We start from the raw sequence: 16,966 nt of genomic DNA on the forward strand, positions 1-16,966 counted from the left end.
TGTTTAGCCTCCTTAAAAGTAGTCAGTGTCAAAATTAGCACTCAGTTTTATGACAGCTTAAGAACTGTTTCAATCCGAACGGGGGCACTGTGGTATTCCACCTTCCAAAGCTGTCATATTTTCTTCAAACTTCAAAAAATATACTTTAATCCAGATTCTTACTTTTTTTTTTAGGCATGTCTCATTTAGTCATTTTCGATGTCATGCCTGCAACACTAAAGAAAACAAAGATACTGGGTGAAGAAATGGGTACAAATAATGTAAAATTACATGGATCTCATTCTAAAATGGTGTCATCATCAGATGACCTGCATCATCTCTATCCCTGAAAATTAAAGTTATTTTCTTAGACTCAGGGAGTCATTCCTTTGTATGAATACTAACTTCAAAATCCACAAATACTTTTTTGTAAATAGAAAGTTTGCGTGTGGATGAAACACGAAATATGTAACATATTTACAACTTTAGGGAGGTGATTGAGTAATTACTTAAATCAGCTTATATTGTACATGTATGTTGTTTTTCTTCAAAGGTTTTCTGAGGATCTGGAATCAAAACGTACTTAACTGATTATGTGGGGACGTACATGAACAGTCTAAAATAGATTTTGTGAGATAGATAAGCAAAATGAGATCAAACTGCAAATTTTATTTTTTGCAGTTAGAAATAATATTAAAGAATTGACACATGCATGAACCTTTCAAACCGAAAGCCCAACATGTAGAGCGCAGGTTGATGCTGCCACAGAAAGTACACGGATGACTGCGCTTCATCTTCTCCCTTTGTCCTCTTTGGGAAGTTAGCACATCCACATTCAGATTGAGCCACCCACAGGCAAAGCTTGGAAACTAAATTATACTGCATGTTAGGCTTTGGTTTTTCCAGAATTCAGTGGCTCTTTTGTAGTTATTACCTTTTCAGTAGCTATCACATCTGGACTGCAAGAAGCTCACCTTATCAGGATGACAACATGTCGCAACAAATAAGTAAAACTGTAACATCCTCAAACATGTAATTTTTTCTAAAATGTCCCAGAACTCTTTGCTTCACATCGTATTGAGAAACAAAAGTTTTTTGGTTTTTTTGTTTATGTTTTTTTTTTTTTCATTTTTGCGAAAGCCTTTATTCTCGCTAGTGTTGTTGGTGCATTCTTCTATCACTCTATTGCAGTACTGCTGTACCTGCTTCTTTTGTACAGTTCTGCCTGAATTACTCAAATCAGTTCTAGTTCCTCCTGAACATATCATCCTTCCCCCCTTTCATTGTAAGTTTGTTACCAGACGTTACACCTCCTGCAAAATAGTTTCTGCTTTATTCGTTGGATTGTCAGCTAGAATACTGGACCCCTGCTGCTCCAGCTGTTACTCAGGGTAAGAGCCTTCTCTCTTCTTAGAGTGGATTTCACATCCTGCTTTGGACTTGTTTGACTATCCAAAACAGTCAAACAAGTATGTTTGACTGATTTGACTATATAAATTTGGTGAATTTACATGGTCAGACAGACTTATATGAATTCTGTTGAAATGTGTGACCTGTCTAGAAACAAAGGACGACTATCAGTCTGATGGCGGCTCTGTCTGAGAACCTGCTGACAGTCAACATGTTACTGAGTGTCTTCTTTCTTCCAGGTGAGAAGTTTGTTCGCTTCTTTTCTTGCCTGAAATATTTGATCTTTATTTGAAGCCTTCACATGTAACATGATGCAGCTGAACTGGAATTTATCAATCATGAACTGTTTCTTCAAGGTGTTTTGCTCCACATCATTTTCAAAATGTGTCTGTCTTTACAGGTGATTTGGCTGCTTGTCCCAATCCTTTCCTCTTTGTCAATGTGCCTCGTCAGACGGAAGCACTGAGTGGGTCTTGTCTGCAAATCCCATGTAGCTTCAAAGTAACGCATGGCGACTATGACGCCACTAAAGCGATCCTTGGAATTTGGTTTAAAAATACCACAGTTATCACCTCCAAACCAGACCCTCTTATTTTCAAAAGCGATGGATCAGTTAATAAGTATTCACTGAACATGATTGGAAACATGACTGAGGAAAACTGCACCACTGTGTTTCCTGCTTTAAACACCAGTTATACTGACACATACTTCCTCCGCATTGAAAACGGGAAATTCAAAGCAAACGCTGTTTGTGAAACTCTTCATATAACAGTAAAAGGTAAGAAAGATTTTTTGATGTATTTTGATACTGATGTACAATGTTATTCGTTATTCAGAATTATTCATTCACTGATTGAGATTACTTTTCTTTAACCAAGAAGTTTGTTTCCAATGGGAAAGAAAATGACATCTCTCAAAAGATTTTTAAAAAAAACATAAAGGACTCTTTTGAAAGGACTATCAATTTTGCAAAAATAATAAATTATTTTACTTTACATTCTGTTTAAAAATGATCCAATAGCTATTTATGAAGAATTAATTATAATTATTTAAAATTACATATTCTGTATTAGAAACCTTTATTATGATTACTGATATTCGTTTTCATGTTTCCAATTGTATTTCAACAAAATTTCTTCGTTTGAGAACTCCGAGTGTTGAAGTCTGCACCCTGCTGCTCCCTCAACAGATTTTCTCAGATTCAAGTCAAGACCCTTTCAGAGCTGCTCTAAAGTACTAATAATATTTATAGTACATTAAAGGGTTGGCACAGTAAAAAGTATTTTCCAGACACATAGTGTCATTTCATGTTAATATGTTACTTTCAAATGCTATAAAAATTCTGTATTGATTAAAAAGATAATTTAAAACTATCTTCACAATTTGACGACTTGGAATTGGCCCTCTATCTCTAAATCATAACGTAATATGGAGCTAAAACAGATACATTTTGAATAATTTAAGAGATTACTTAAAGCTTATAATTACCAGGGTACAAATCAATCTGAGTAAAATTATGTTGCAATTGTATAAAGCTTGAACTTTTATTAAAACGTGAACAAAAACTTTGGTTTCTATTTTCCTTTGCATATGTATAAATCAAAAACTAACATATGTACTTGATACATCATCTAGGAATTATTGTGCAATCAGCATGAATAGAAAAATAATAGAAATAAGAATTTTTTTCAGAATTATCTCTCATGTTGACGATAAAATATTTTTTCAGATATTTTTTCTGGTCTTCAGGAGCAAAGATGTAACACTGAAAACTGCTAAAGACTGCTTACATGTTTCTTATGTTTAGAACAAGTAAAACATATTTGAAAATGATTGACAACTGTTGAGACTTTGTTGAAAATTTTTGTATGTTTCACTGTATTTACTGTCTGATAAATGGGAAAAAACCCAGATTCTCCTCAGAGTCCCAGCATCAATGTTCCCTCTGACCTGAAGGAGCATCAGTCTGTCACTGTAACCTGCTCAGTTTTCACTCCCTGTCCAAACTCACCTCCTGAACTCACCTGGAATCTCCCACAAAACTCTATTGTAAAAACAAAGAAAAACACAGATGGAACCTTTACAACTAAAATCCAGAAGAGCATCACTCTGTCAGACACACATGATGGATACAACATCACATGTTCTGCCAGATATTATGTGATTGGAGGAAACAAGACAGCAGAGACAGAAGTGACTCTCAGTGTTTTGTGTAAGTGATCCTATCAGCAGGTCATGGTTCAGCTGTTTCAGATCAATAAAGTTCATGTGTCTGATTTTCCTCAGATGCTCCTAGAAACACCTCAGCATCCATCAGTCCATCAGGTTTGGTGTCAGCAGGTAGCTGGGTGGAGCTGAGCTGCTCCAGCAGAGCCAAACCTCCACCCAGATTCACCTGGTTCAGGGACATCAAAGATGGAGTCATTAATGTGTCTGTTGGCCAGATTTTCAGGCTCAATGTCACTGAGGGAGGAGAGTTTTACTGTGTGGCTACAAATCATCTGGGTAATGATTCATCATCAAGGATCTGTGTCAGTACTAAAGGTAAAGGTTAGTGTCTTTATATTTTGGTCCTATCTTATTCTTTTGAAACACATATGTGTTTTATGACCATGTAAGAAACTCCGTTGAAACAAACGTACAACAATCCATTCAGAGTTTGTTGTAGTTTAGATTGATATACATAGAGCTGACATATGTGACGTGCCATGAGAAAATCTGGAACATATCGCCAGTGCCAAAATGGAGAAAAAGAAAATAAAAACTACCAATTTCTGAGAATCTAGGGAGTTTTAATTTTTCGTTAAGGTAGTTAAAGTCATTAAAAAACCACCCCATGCTTTCAAAGGCACTTTCAGAGGGTATGGTGAACCCTCCACTGATGTTTCTAGGAACATCTGAAGAAAATGAGACATACATAAACTTTATTAACATACCAAGCTGTCTTTGACTATTCACATGTTTTTGGTATTAGCTTTGGTCATTAAGCTGGATGTCTGAAAGAAATGCATGGCTAATTAACAAAGCCGCCACATTTCAAGAAGACAGAGACAGCAGAGAGAACTCATAAATTTGACTGCACCCATGCAGTCTACAGATCTTGGTAAAATCCTTGTACAAGTTGCCAGATCTGAGGATGTTGATGCATCAGCACCAACTGGGCTCCAGGAGGAGATTGTAAGCCTGTCTTACACCTGCAAAAAAAAACTTTATCGCAGTTATCTGGTCTGGGCCAAATCAGAGCAAAATTATCTACTTTGGTAACAGGTCATTGGAAAAACAGAGACAAAACTTTAATTAGATGGTTGATTCCAAAATAAGCCCAACATTAGTGAAGTTTTTTTCTGCTTCCTACATGACCCTTTGAGTAAGTATGGTAACTTCTTTCATTTTTTATCGTTTGTTTAACATCTTCCAGCTTTATTTTATTGCTTGTTGTAAAAGAAAAAAATCTGGCTATTTTTTTTACCGCCACCTCGCAATCAGTATTCCTGATTATTTCATATGTTTTGACTTTGTTAAATGTTTGTCTGATGTGAAACCCCAGGTTCTCTTTGGAGTCCCAGCATTAATGTTCCCTCTGACCTGAAGGAGCATCAGTCTGTCACTGTAACCTGCTCAGTTTTCACTCCCTGTCCAAACTCACCTCCTGAACTCACCTGGAATCTCCAACAAGACTCTCTCAGACAAACAGAGAAAAACACAGATGGAACCTTTACAACTAAAATCCAGGAGATCATCACTCTGTCAGACACACATGATGGATACAACATCACATGTTCTGCCAGATATCCTGTGATTGGAGGAAACAAGACAGCAGAGACAGAAGTGACTCTCAGTGTTTCATGTAAGTGATCCTATCAGCAGGTCATGGTTCAGCTGTTTCTGATCAATAAAGTTCATGTGTCTTATTTTCCTACAGATGCTCCTAGAAACACCTCAGCATCCATCAGTCCATCAGTAGGTAGCAGGGTGGAGCTGAGCTGCTCCAGCAGAGCCAAGCCTCCTGTCAACGGCTTCATCTGGTTTAAGAACAGTTCAGAAGGAGCCATTAAGTTAACTGTGGGCCAGGTTCATAGTTTCAGTGCCATTGAGGGAGGTGAATATTATTGTATGGCCATAAATGATCTGGGAAATCAAACATCTCCAGTGATCCATGTTTCTGTCATTGCTGGTAACTGTAAGTTGGTAACTGTATTATATCTTCTGTTCTCCAACATATAAATGATCTCTCTAAACTCAGAACATTTTCTTTGTTTCATTAAGGTTTGCCGATTAACCCTCTTTACTGGGGAATCATTCCAGTAGGATGTATAGTGGCCATCTGTCTGTTTGCTGGTTTTTGGTGAGTATCAGAAATTAAATTTGTGAGAAGCTAAACCCAGGTTTTCCTACCCAAGTAAAGTTCTTCTCACTGCAGTGGGATTTTGTACCAACCAAGAGATATGAAGGCTGAAAGAAGATATTTTCCATTTGTTCCATGAAGGGTGCTTGAAACTGCAAACCAAATCTAATTTTTGAGTTCATTACGTGCCCTCTCCAGTAATTAAATAATTTACACTTGAACATAATTTTTAAACTTTTGTAGGTAAGAATTAACGGTATAAAAAAATACTTTGGGGAGTTTAAACACGAGGAAACAAAGAAGACAACTGGGAGTCTTGTTTTTTTTTTCGAGTAAGTGTGTCGTTCGTTTTGCTTCACTGCTATTGTGAATAGCATCATGTGTACAGGGATCAAGATCGCAAGATTCACAGTGTTCCACCATTTCAGGACAGAGTGCATTATTTTCTACCATGACACCCTTATAATTGACTTATTATTCAAAATTACAGATTAACCAACAATGAATCCAACCTCGAATTATGTTTCAGGACTGGTTGAGTGTCTCCAATATATTGGATAATTATTTCTAATTCAGAGAATAAGCCATGACATTGGTCTCAGCTTACAGTGGTGGTACACATGTACAGCATATGTAGTGTCTGTCTGCAATCATACAATGGATTATTATTATTTTTTTTTACTTATCCAAAAAATGTATGGTAGGCGAGCTTATCTGGAGATCAACTTGTATATTGTACTGTTGTATCAAAGCCATAGAAAAATGACTTGTAAACTTATTTCCTACGTCACCGACATAAAAGTCAGTCACAAAAGTAAACAGGGCATTGAGGCAAGAGGAAGATGTTGCATATCAGAATTCTCGTTACTGAAATGTCGGTATGAATGACTTTGAATCTTTGCTGGCAGCCCCTTCTCAAAATAATGTGCTGCTTTTGATTTATATTTACATTTTATGGTTGAGTCAGTGTTACTGAAACAGATTTACCCGTCTATGAGATACTGCAGGGTTCCGGTTGAGAAAGTCCTGGACTTAATATCTGAATTTTAACATTTTTATTTTATGCCCCTGCTTTTGTAATATTCTTTCATTTGCTTTTATGTCCTGTAAAATAATTTTGATTGTCATGAGTATGTAGGATGCTATACAAATAATCTTGTATCTATGTCTGCCAGGTACTTTAACTCCAAATACCGAGCTCCCAAACTGACTCAGGTGAGTTAATATTACAGTTGTGTCTACAAAACCGCAATCAGGTTTTGCTTGAACAATTTTATTTATTTATTTTTTTACCACATCTGTATAAACATTGTTTGTTCTTCAGAGTCAAATCAGCGATGTCCAAATGTCAGCCACTAAACCAGAGGAACAGCTGCATTATGGAGAAATAACGTTTAGCAGGAAGTCGCCTGAAACTTCCTCCAGATTGGTGCAGCACAACGAACAGACTGTGTACGCGGAGGTGAAATTGCCGTAGCGAGAAAGCAGTCCTTAACAGACTCCTGAGAACTTCGAGGATCTTTGCTGAGAAGAAAAAGAAGAATGACCTCTGTTGTGTGACGGCAGACGTCTAAAGTTTTGTCTGTCAAAGGTTATGATGAAGATGGAGAGTCTGCACCTCAAGACCTTGTCATCCACCAATGCGCATGCTTCTGTCAGTTATTAGGGATGAATGCAATTGATTTAATTTTGGTGATGTTTTTTAGAATAACGACAAAAGCAATGAGAAAAAAAATTTAATTTCAATCTCCTTTGGTAAAGGACTATGGCTGTGAGTGAATGTCCCCGCAGATCCATTTATCCATTTAAGTTGGAGTCGGTAACAATGTTCCAATTATTATAGTCAGAGAGATGAGGATTTCAACATGACTTCCAAGAAGAAAATTGTTCATCGTACCTCTTGCAAACATTGCTTAATTAATATGCGTACAAAAACACAACTTTTAATTTGTTCAGCTTATAGTTAACTGGTGCTACATGTAACAATGTAGCGCTCTTCCATCACAGATGCTTCTGCTGATGCCTGGAGCGGCCATGTTGGTTTGTGAATTTACCGTTACTAGTTGCATCTGTCAGAGTTGCTCCCTCTGTCCCAGTGTGAAGTCTGACTTCAGGGGACATTCCAGTTGAATTGCAGTTGGAAGTCAGAATTTCCGACTTCCAACTGCAAATGGAGCGCACCAAATTCCTCAACTTTAAAATTTGCGGAAAAATACAACAATTTTTAGACTGTGAGCCTTGTTTTCTTGAACATAATTACTGGTCCTTAAAATTTGTGTTAGAAGGAAGAATAACAGAAAAGCATACGACTCTCAGCAGGCTTGACATGGAATGCATTGCGATGGTTTGACATGTGAGTCAGATTATCTTCAAAACTGGAGTGTTTTTGTTGTTGTTGTTGTGTTTTGGTGTTTCTGACCAGTATGTATCAAAATTTGTGGAAAAGAAAGAAAGATAACCTGGGTGACACAGAAATGGGCAGCCAAGACTCATTGAGAACAAATTGTCATGATTTCAGCCCTTCAGCTCCACCTTCAGTGTGCTGATTACTCATTACCCTCACCTGCTCTGTGCTGCTCCCTATTTAAACAGCTGCTCCGTCACCAGCCCAGTGCGAGATCGTCTGTTGCCACTGTCACAGCTGTCAAGCTTTGTCCATGTTCAAAGTAGTCTACTGGTTTCCTGATCCTGCCTGTTTTTTGACCAATGAGTTTGCCTTTTCCCTCTGCTCTGAAGATTGTGCCCTCCTGTTGCCTGGTCCTGACCCTGCCTCCTGGTTGCCGTCTATTGGATTACCTTGCCTGAGAAACCCCTGTGCAATGACCCTGGACTGTGTTAACAACTAGCCTCTGGTTTGTGGATTTTGTCCCTGTCATCTAGTTCCTCCCTGAGTCCCCGCGTCCCCCCTGTGCCCTTTCACCCTACTCTCTCCAAGCTGGCTCCCCGACCCCTCTGGTCCCCCACTTCCTCACTCACCAGTGTGACCACTCCCTGTGGAACCCACCCCCTTCCCTTTATTTAGTAATAAACTTTTTTGATCTGATCTCTGGTCTTGGCTGCGTTTTGGGTTCTGGCTGATTTCGCATACTCGTTACACAAATCAAATGCTATTTGTTGTTTTGAGCCTCTTCCTACAAATGATCTCCTGTAGTTCCAAAGTTGATCATGTGTGATAACAGAGATAGTTCTGGTCTTGCTTACTTTGGTTTCAGCTTATTTGCATGAAAAACAACCACATGAAGCTGCCGTTGTTACTATTTAGTATGTTTATCGTAGCTCAACAGAGGCAACAGTGTACTTACAGTGTGAGTGTGTGCACTTACACTTAGCGGCCCAGCAACACGGTTCACACCGGAAGAAAGGCTCATATCTTCAGGTAATATAGACTTGAAGCAGTGGTGAGAAGCAGTTGAGTTTGATTTACATCTTTTTGTCTAAGCATTTGGAGAGGAAGACATACAGACATGCCAAGCTGCAGCTTATGGAGGTTTGTGCGCACAAGTCTTCATTTTTTTGGAGATGCTTATGAATCTCAGATTGATTAAAGTTAGATTATTATAACATTCAGCGGCCTCTCAGTAAAAGAAAAAACGTATTTTTATGGAGTGCTGTGATGAGGGGAGGAAATCTGTTTCACACTCAACATTTATTGGAACTCACAGTAAAGATGTGCTACAAAGTCTTAAAGGGGCGGGAGTATTATGTATTTCCCAGGCACACGGTGCCATTTTATTGCATAATCAAGTGACTATGTTGTTACAAAAAAGCTGCACGTATCAAAAATGACAAAAAATAAATGTGTGTACCGCAGGCATTTCTGACGCCATTAAATTGGCCTTTGTCTCTTTAAGAGTCTCCCATTGTTTCCAATACTCCCTCTTAAACACGTCATTACAGCAATCCTTCTCCAAGTGTTGAGTCACCTCCGCATGGTTCCAACGGGAGTCTCAAGGATTCCTCATGCATGAAAACGTCAAAGCCACACTCCAGGTACGTTTTTGACAAAAAGAAATAACACTATAACTTTATGTTAAGCACAAACAAAGTACATTTTGCATAATCCTTTTAAAATAAATGGAGACACATTGACAACTAGATGTGGCCACTGCTAGAGTTTTCTCTCAACAAGTTTGTGTTTTTCCTTCTTTTTTATCAACCTTTCCAGCCACCTCTTGTGTTTGGTGAATTCTCATCTAGCTTCTTTTTTTTTTTCTTTGCATCCAGATGAAATTATGAATTTATTGTACATATTGTATGTAAAATAGGTGTAAGTGATAGCTATCTTCTTATTTACATTCCCTGATTTTTGAAGATCAACACACATCAGCCTTATTTCAGTGACATGCACACCTGCCTTCCTCATTTTGGGAGTGGCTAAAAGAAACGGGCCGTTATCTTTTATACCCCAGGAAAACAGAAAGAAATGAATTACTGCTTCTGTGACACTGTTGTCAGCATAACAGCAAAATAAAAATGATATTTATCTACTCACTTATATTTATTCTATGGGAATTGAGACGTCGCTGAATAAAATATGTTATTTAGATGGGATTTTATCGCCTGTGAGTAAGTACATTTACTCAGGTTAAAGGTTATCTATTTTTAAAATTGCTAGATGGAGATTATGCATGTTCCTTCAATCAAAGATTCATTTATTTAATTTTATTTTCACACTTCTTCTCCAGGACAGGCTGTAGCACGCAAGGTGGAGGATGCTGCATATACAACATTTATCAAAACCACCAAACTGTAACTCTGAGCTCATAACCCTCAGAAATGAACACTTCCAAATAATCAAGTGAGCAGGAAGAGTCTCATGAATGCTCAATGAGGTGGGCAGAGAGACGATACATGCAAATACAGCCTGACACACAAAAGCATGCCTGTGCCCTCAAGTCACCCAAAAAAAAAATCTATACGTCACCTACAGAGTTGATATGTAAAAGACAAGAGCGGTGCACATGGGTAGGTCATCACACGCACACGCCCAGATTACTCATCAGATCAGCGTCTCTGTTCCTGGCTACCTCTAGGGGGCGGCAGACTCACACAGTGTGTCTGGGGAATTCAGTTTCAAGACCCTCCATCCTAAAGTGTTTCAACTGCTTCTTTACGACAGAATATAATGAAACCAGCTAAGCTGTTAAGAGTAGAAACATAGCTCAGTTTCTGTGTTTTTTTATTAATTTTTTTGATAAAAAGTTTTGCTTGGCTCAGTAAACTACAACACTGCCCAGATCAAAGTGTAACACGGTTGTGAAAAGCTTTTAATGTTCTAGCATTGTTGGTAGGATTCAAACCTTCGCAGGGAGACCCCATCGCCTTAACCCACGATTCTCTCCACATTGTGACACCTATTAGTGAGTGGAATATTTTGTACACCCGATGAGCAGTACTGCATTGCAATCTATGCAGATGTTATGTGAGATAGAATCCCGTGAAGCAATAAGCATCCACAACATGATAGCTGTGTCAACATAGAATATGTTGTAAGTCATATGTTCATGGGTTGAATGTGGTCTTAAGTAATGCAAACAGAGGAGGCCTTAAACATCAAGCATCCTCTTTCAAAGGAGGAGGAAGGACCTGCATGTGTCAAGCTTTGAAATAATGCTTCCTTTTTAAAAGCTTTCAGACCTCCTGCTGAAGAACTGACGTTCCAGTCACGTTGCTCGGTTTAAATGCAGATTTTGCTTTAAAGTTGGATTAATTTGGTAAGTATATTACATTTACATGACACATTTTTATTATTTTTTGCTGATGAACTGATGTAGTTATACCATGAATAATTTTATTGGAAGCTTCTGCTTAGCTTCTTGACTTCTAAAAGCAACATCTTATTTTTACCAGGGTCCTCTGCTTAATATACACAATAAAAGTATAAACAGATGGAGAAGGACCGTCAGACTCTGATGGCGGCTCTGTCTGAGAACATGCTGACAGTCAACGTGTTACTGAGTGTTTTTTTTCTTCCAGGTGAGATGTTTGTTTTCTTCCTCTTATTTAGAGACGTCACATGAATCGTTTAATGATCTGAAATATTTGATCCTAATAAAGTTTAAAGGCTCCTTATGTAACTTCCAGCAGCTAAACTGAAGTTTGTAGAAAGTTTTTTTCTTTCTCAGATTTTAGCCACATTATTTTATTGTTGGTCTGCTTTTACAGGTCTTGTGGCTGGCTGTACATCACACCTTCACATTAGAGCCCCGAAGGAGATGGAAACACTAAGCGGATCTTGTTTGCATATCCCCTGTACATTTGAAGCAATCAATGGGGATGCTGTGTTTAACAATAAGACAGAAATCATTGGACTTTGGTTTAGAACTGATTATAGCAAGGAAACAAATATAGTGTTTGACAGCAGCAAGTCAGTCAACGCCTATCCAATGAACATAACTGGAATCCTGAAGGAAAATGACTGCACAACTCTATTTTCTGATTTAAAAACCAGCTATGAAGACACATACTATTTCAGAATCGTGAACGGACCATTTAAGACAACAGCCACTTGTGAACATGTTCAAATAAAAGTTAAAGGTAAGAACTTCATCTTCGTCACTCCATTAATTTAGAATAACAGAAATCACATTCTAAGCATTTGGCTTTTCACATGTATATTTTCTGATCATCTGTTGTCTGCAGTAGGATGCCAGTTATTAAACAAAAAAGTTTTAAGGATTTTTCTTTTTTTCTTTCATTCTACAACACCGAGATCCAGTTTTTAATTGTTTGATTCTGAGAAAAAGAAGGTACATCTGTTGAGCTTTAACTCATTTGTACACAGGAATAAAATGCTGATGGAAAAATTTTTTAGAAGAAAAACATTGTCAGCTTCATTGTCAGTATTATTATTCCTAGAAACAGTTCATTTTTCAGCACTACTGCTCCATGTTTTGCAGACATACAATAAATAAGCAAAGAGACTGTGAATATATATGTATGAATATATAAATGTGTACATATGTGTGAATACTATAATCTTCAGCTGATGCTGTTTTTTGTGTTAAGTGAAATCAACTAAAGATAAAAACAAAATCAAAATGAAACCCAAGACAAAGAAAAACTCATCACTCATCATTTAGTTTGAGTCAGAGATGCACTTTTTTAGCTGCAATGTTTATTAGTAGTTGTAGAAAATCAAAATGAAAAGGTTTTTTAGCCCTTCTGAGAGACCATCACAATATTAATCATTCATTCTTTTAGGTAAGCATGAACTTTAAAAAAAAATGCCGTAGATAAGCAACCCATGGTCAAACTTGAGTTAATGTTAACCAAATAATTTCAATATAAATGAATGCAAAAGAATAAAAATAACATTGGTGTTTAGTACCAGAGTTCCCTTCTGCTTAACTGCATAATTTATTTCACTGTAAACCTAAAAATGTTTATGTCTCTGATGTGGAAGTTCAGATTCTGCCTGGGAACCAAGCATGACTATTTCAGGTGATCTAACAAACCTGAAGGAGCATCAGTCTGTCACTGTAACCTGCTCAGCTTTCACTCCCTGTCCAAACTCACCTCCTGAACTCACCTGGAATCTCCAACAAGACTCTCTCAGACAAACAGAGAAAAACACAGATGGAACCTTTACAACTAAAATCCAGGAGATCATCATTCTGTCAGACACACATGATGGATACATCACATGTTCTGCCAGATATGCTGTGATTGGAGGAAACAAGACAGCAGAGACAGAAGTGACTCTCAGTGTTTCATGTAAGTGATTCTATCAGCAGGTCATGGTTCAGCTGTTTCTGATCCATAAAGTTAATGTGTCTCATTTTCCTCAGATGCTCCTAGAAACACCTCAGCATCCATCAGTCCATCAGGTTTGGTGCCAGCAGGTAGCTGGGTGGAGCTGAGCTGCTCCAGCAGAGCCAAACCTCCACCCAGATTCACCTGGATCTGGATCAGCAAACATGGAGACATTAATGTGTCTGTGGGGCCGGTTTTCAACGTCAGCTTTACTGAGAAAGAAGAATATTACTGTGTGGCTACAAATGATCTGGGAAATCAGACATCATCAGTGATTCTTCTTAATATTGAAGGTAATTACTAGCTGGTATTCAGAAGTTTAAGGTAGAAGCCATGTGACATTCTAAAATGATTTCAACAGAGTTCATACAGCAAATTCTTCATGTTAGCTGGCTGGAGTTGAGAAGCCTTCTTTCTTACATCATGATAAAAATATATTGCTATATTTCTGCAAATATTCTTATTTATGAAATGTCTCTGTAACCACTAGCAATAAATTAGCAATAAACTCAGCGGTAAAGTTACTTTTGTTCTAGGATCACACAGGAGGATGATAAGTAAATAAATTCAACAACTCCAGTTTATTTTTCGGTCCCCACAAAAGAATAATAGTTCAGATAACACCAATTACCTTCATGAAGATTAATAAAACTTAAATTGTCCACCCTTAGAAAACACAAAATATTCAAAAAAATAAGGGTAGGTTTTCAACAACCGCTTCTTTTCCAAGAGAAAAAAATTACATTTCCCAGTTAGTCAAGTCAATATACAGTTCAGTCAGTCAATTCAGTCAATGTGCACATAGATAGTCAATTTTTTGGGAAAAAATGTTCCTGAACAAATAGTTTGTGGAATTAAAAAAACTAATTCGAGGTATTGGGGGCCCCTCTTTTTGTTCAAAAAGCTTATCTGTTGTCCAAGCAAAAATATCCAGCTCCAGCCGCACGGTCCCTCCTCTTTCCAGGCTTCAGTCCGAGTCACAAAGATGGCGGCGGGGCCCTCCTGCTTCTGGAACTCCACGGGCTCGTTCAGATGTCGGCCATTAAAAAAACCAACCTGCATGCAAAGTGTTAACAGATCATGCAGGTATATGGAAATCAGCGAGATTCTTTCAATTACTTCTCATTAAAAAACAAATTAGCGTTTCAAATAAACAAAAAAAAACGCTCAGTAATAAAAGAACTTAACGTCACTTCACCATAAAACAGCCTCATTTCACAGAACTATGCTACTTACAGAGTGACACAATATACTCCGGTTGGTTTTTTTTCTTGTTCAGAAAAACTGAGCAACATTAGCTCCGGCTAGGTAGCCATTCTGCATAAATAAGCAGCTGAAAATAAAACGACAGACTCACCGGAGAAATCCTGGAACAGAATGTACATCATCCAGTTCAAAATTACAGATTTCATTCGTATAACAGCAGCAGTAGTGACTAGTGACTTCTCTATTTCTGCTGAAACGTGCTTAGTCTGCATAGTCTGCCATTTCTCTTTCTTCTCCCTTATGCCTTACTCTTCTTCTTTTCCGACACAGGAGAAATTTGGGCCTAGTGCCCTCTACAGGACATCCTAAGAACTAATAAGACAACACATTAAACATTCCGACAGACCAGCGTAGTTTATGGGGGTCACATCTCCATAAATTAAATTAAAAATCCAAAGTAAACAAAAACTGATCATTTGATCTGGGCTTTTATTCTCAAAGACTAAAAGTAGCTGCCAGCAATGGAATGTCTTAGACTTTCTGCAACTGTAAAGTTTATCTTATATTTTTACTTCATTAAGATAAAAGTAGTTCAAAAGCACCTTAGGTCTTCTATGGTAAAAACAACAGCAAAACAAACAGCCCTTGCTCTGTGTTATTTCCTTTGCACAGAGGATCTGTTTTCTCGGCTGTTGTGAAACGATTGCTTCCTGGAGGTTTGGGTTGTGTTAAAGAATGAAACTTTACCCAATTGCTAACCTTTGTCCATGATGCATGTCATGCACCAGTTCAACTCTATTAAATTACCATAAATTGTCTGCACTGTCAACAATCATCCTCCACTGTGAAGAGAGAAGCTCCGAGCCGAACAAGATGGTTGTTCATGTTAATTCAATAGAGGTCAATACGGAGTGAACAGCTTCACTCACTTCCTCCACTGCCTTTGCTAAAACTACGAGCTGACTACAATTCTAGAAAGTTGATGTCATCATCACAACTTCTCCTTCTGTTTGCTGATTGGCCAGGATGAAATTCTGTCAGAGGAATCCAGTTTTGTCTAGCACGGAAGTCGACAGGAATATCGACAGAGACGAGAGATATTCTTTATAAAATAGGTAGAACATTGCCAACAGCAGGCACTTCATTTTGATACAGCAGTGAGGACTAATTAATTTAATTTTGCATAGTCTCATCATCATGACACACTCTTCTTGATTTTGTTCTGTGTATCAAATTCAAAACGAGACCTTATTGATTTTGCTCAGAAAGAGCGAAGTGTAAAAGCTACCAGACCATATTATGATTCTTAAAACAATGCAATTTGCTAATGTTACGGTCAGTGGCCTTGCATGTATAGTTGCAGCTTCCTGCCTGCTGACTCCACTGTGGGAGTCAGGGTTGCATCCAGCCGTCCTCCTCACTAAGTCATATGCCAACAATCACTAAACAAGAAGTCGAAGAACCAACCACAAGAGAGAGTGTCACACCCATCAACATCCCTCAAGACAAAAATTTCTCTTTGCTCAGAGTCGCTCTCAGCAGATTACTGAATCACTCTTCAGCTACGACTCCATGGCAGGAACCTTATGCTGTGATAGGCGCTCTCTGAGTGGACTGGTGATTTTTGAGAATACGGGCCCTGACCTTCTTGCCAACAAAGATTTTGGTCATTTTATATATATATACGTTGAAATATATGTTGAAAATATATGCTACAGATAGTTGTAGTTCAGGCTCTTAAACCGTGCAAAGTCCGGATAGCATTCAAACTTTTTTATGTTGAACATTATTCTTTGATCAAGTGTCTAGAGTTTCCATCTACTTCGCAATGACGATCGTGGGATTGGTGCTGCTCTGTGGTACCGTCATCATCTTTGAGTGGTGAGAGACAATTTTCTATGGGAAGATGCTTTTTTGCTGCATGTGGTGGTGTTTTATATTTAGTAATGCTAACATTCTTTTTTTTTATTTTAGCTGGCTTAGATTATCCAAGAAACCAACGAAGGTTAGAAAATAGAAACCTGAAATTATTCATGCTTCGTGTAAATGTGTCTTGGTTGCTGCCAGTGTGATATGAAAGTATTAACTGCAGTATAAAAAACCACATAGCATCAACACTGTTTGTTTCTCTGTTGTTTCCTGTCTACAGGTCATGAAAGAAGCAGAGTGATGGAGGCACAGGCATCGTGAAAATAAAGATGTAAACTTCAATCAGCAGTAGATAATTTCTTCTTCCCTATTTATCACATAACTCCTTTACTTGTAATGCTT

At 37.9% G+C, this 16,966-nt stretch overlaps 3 protein-coding genes across 3 annotated transcripts; all 3 read left to right on the forward strand.

The window, feature by feature from the left end:
* Nucleotides 1-687: 687 nt before the first annotated feature.
* Nucleotides 688-3,661, forward strand: LOC108165683 (myeloid cell surface antigen CD33-like). Its single transcript, XM_017301771.2, has 5 exons — nucleotides 688-750; nucleotides 1,335-1,370; nucleotides 1,541-1,628; nucleotides 1,790-2,167; nucleotides 3,302-3,661. The coding sequence occupies exons 1-5, from the start codon at nucleotides 688-690 to the stop codon at nucleotides 3,607-3,609; spliced, it is 873 nt and encodes a 290-aa protein (XP_017157260.2). The 3' UTR covers nucleotides 3,610-3,661.
* A 1,653-nt stretch (nucleotides 3,662-5,314) lies between these two features.
* LOC145549448 (uncharacterized) lies at nucleotides 5,315-9,807 on the forward strand. Its single transcript, XM_081601905.1, has 4 exons — nucleotides 5,315-5,569; nucleotides 5,656-5,734; nucleotides 6,910-6,949; nucleotides 7,059-9,807. Exons 1-4 carry the CDS (start codon nucleotides 5,503-5,505, stop codon nucleotides 7,209-7,211), a joined length of 339 nt encoding a protein of 112 aa, XP_081458031.1. The 5' UTR covers nucleotides 5,315-5,502; the 3' UTR covers nucleotides 7,212-9,807.
* Nucleotides 9,808-10,946: 1,139 nt separating this feature from the next.
* LOC108165714 (B-cell receptor CD22-like) lies at nucleotides 10,947-16,906 on the forward strand. The gene is made up of 8 exons (XM_081601671.1): nucleotides 10,947-11,448; nucleotides 11,585-11,710; nucleotides 11,900-12,271; nucleotides 13,145-13,450; nucleotides 13,525-13,782; nucleotides 16,498-16,576; nucleotides 16,670-16,700; nucleotides 16,845-16,906. Exons 2-8 carry the CDS (start codon nucleotides 11,623-11,625, stop codon nucleotides 16,863-16,865), a joined length of 1,155 nt encoding a protein of 384 aa, XP_081457797.1. The 5' UTR covers nucleotides 10,947-11,448; nucleotides 11,585-11,622; the 3' UTR covers nucleotides 16,866-16,906.
* The last annotated feature ends 60 nt before the right edge of the window (nucleotides 16,907-16,966 follow it).

This window comes from Poecilia reticulata, chromosome 20 (genome assembly GCF_904066995.2).
Source record: "Poecilia reticulata chromosome 20, P_reticulata-male-v2, whole genome shotgun sequence".
Classification (NCBI taxonomy): Eukaryota; Metazoa; Chordata; class Actinopteri; order Cyprinodontiformes; family Poeciliidae; genus Poecilia; species Poecilia reticulata.

Bases quoted from the DNA above. Each gene is read 5' to 3' on its own strand.
- LOC108165683 (XM_017301771.2), top strand. From the start codon at position 688: ATGCATGAACCTTTCAAACCGAAAGCCCAACATGTAGAGCGCAGGTTG. The intron at 751-1,334 runs GTACACGGATGA...ATTGTCAGCTAG, and splicing joins GGTTGATGCTGCCACAGAAA to AATACTGGACCCCTGCTGCT. The intron at 1,629-1,789 runs GTGAGAAGTTTG...CTGTCTTTACAG, and splicing joins GAGTGTCTTCTTTCTTCCAG to GTGATTTGGCTGCTTGTCCC.
- LOC145549448 (XM_081601905.1), top strand. From the start codon at position 5,503: ATGGCCATAAATGATCTGGGAAATCAAACATCTCCAGTGATCCATGTT. The intron at 5,570-5,655 runs GTAAGTTGGTAA...TGTTTCATTAAG, and splicing joins TTCTGTCATTGCTGGTAACT to GTTTGCCGATTAACCCTCTT. The intron at 6,950-7,058 runs GTGAGTTAATAT...TTTGTTCTTCAG, and splicing joins GAGCTCCCAAACTGACTCAG to AGTCAAATCAGCGATGTCCA.
- LOC108165714 (XM_081601671.1), top strand. From the start codon at position 11,623: ATGGAGAAGGACCGTCAGACTCTGATGGCGGCTCTGTCTGAGAACATG. The intron at 13,783-16,497 runs GTAATTACTAGC...TCTTTGATCAAG, and splicing joins GATTCTTCTTAATATTGAAG to TGTCTAGAGTTTCCATCTAC. The intron at 16,577-16,669 runs GTGAGAGACAAT...TTTTTATTTTAG, and splicing joins ACCGTCATCATCTTTGAGTG to CTGGCTTAGATTATCCAAGA.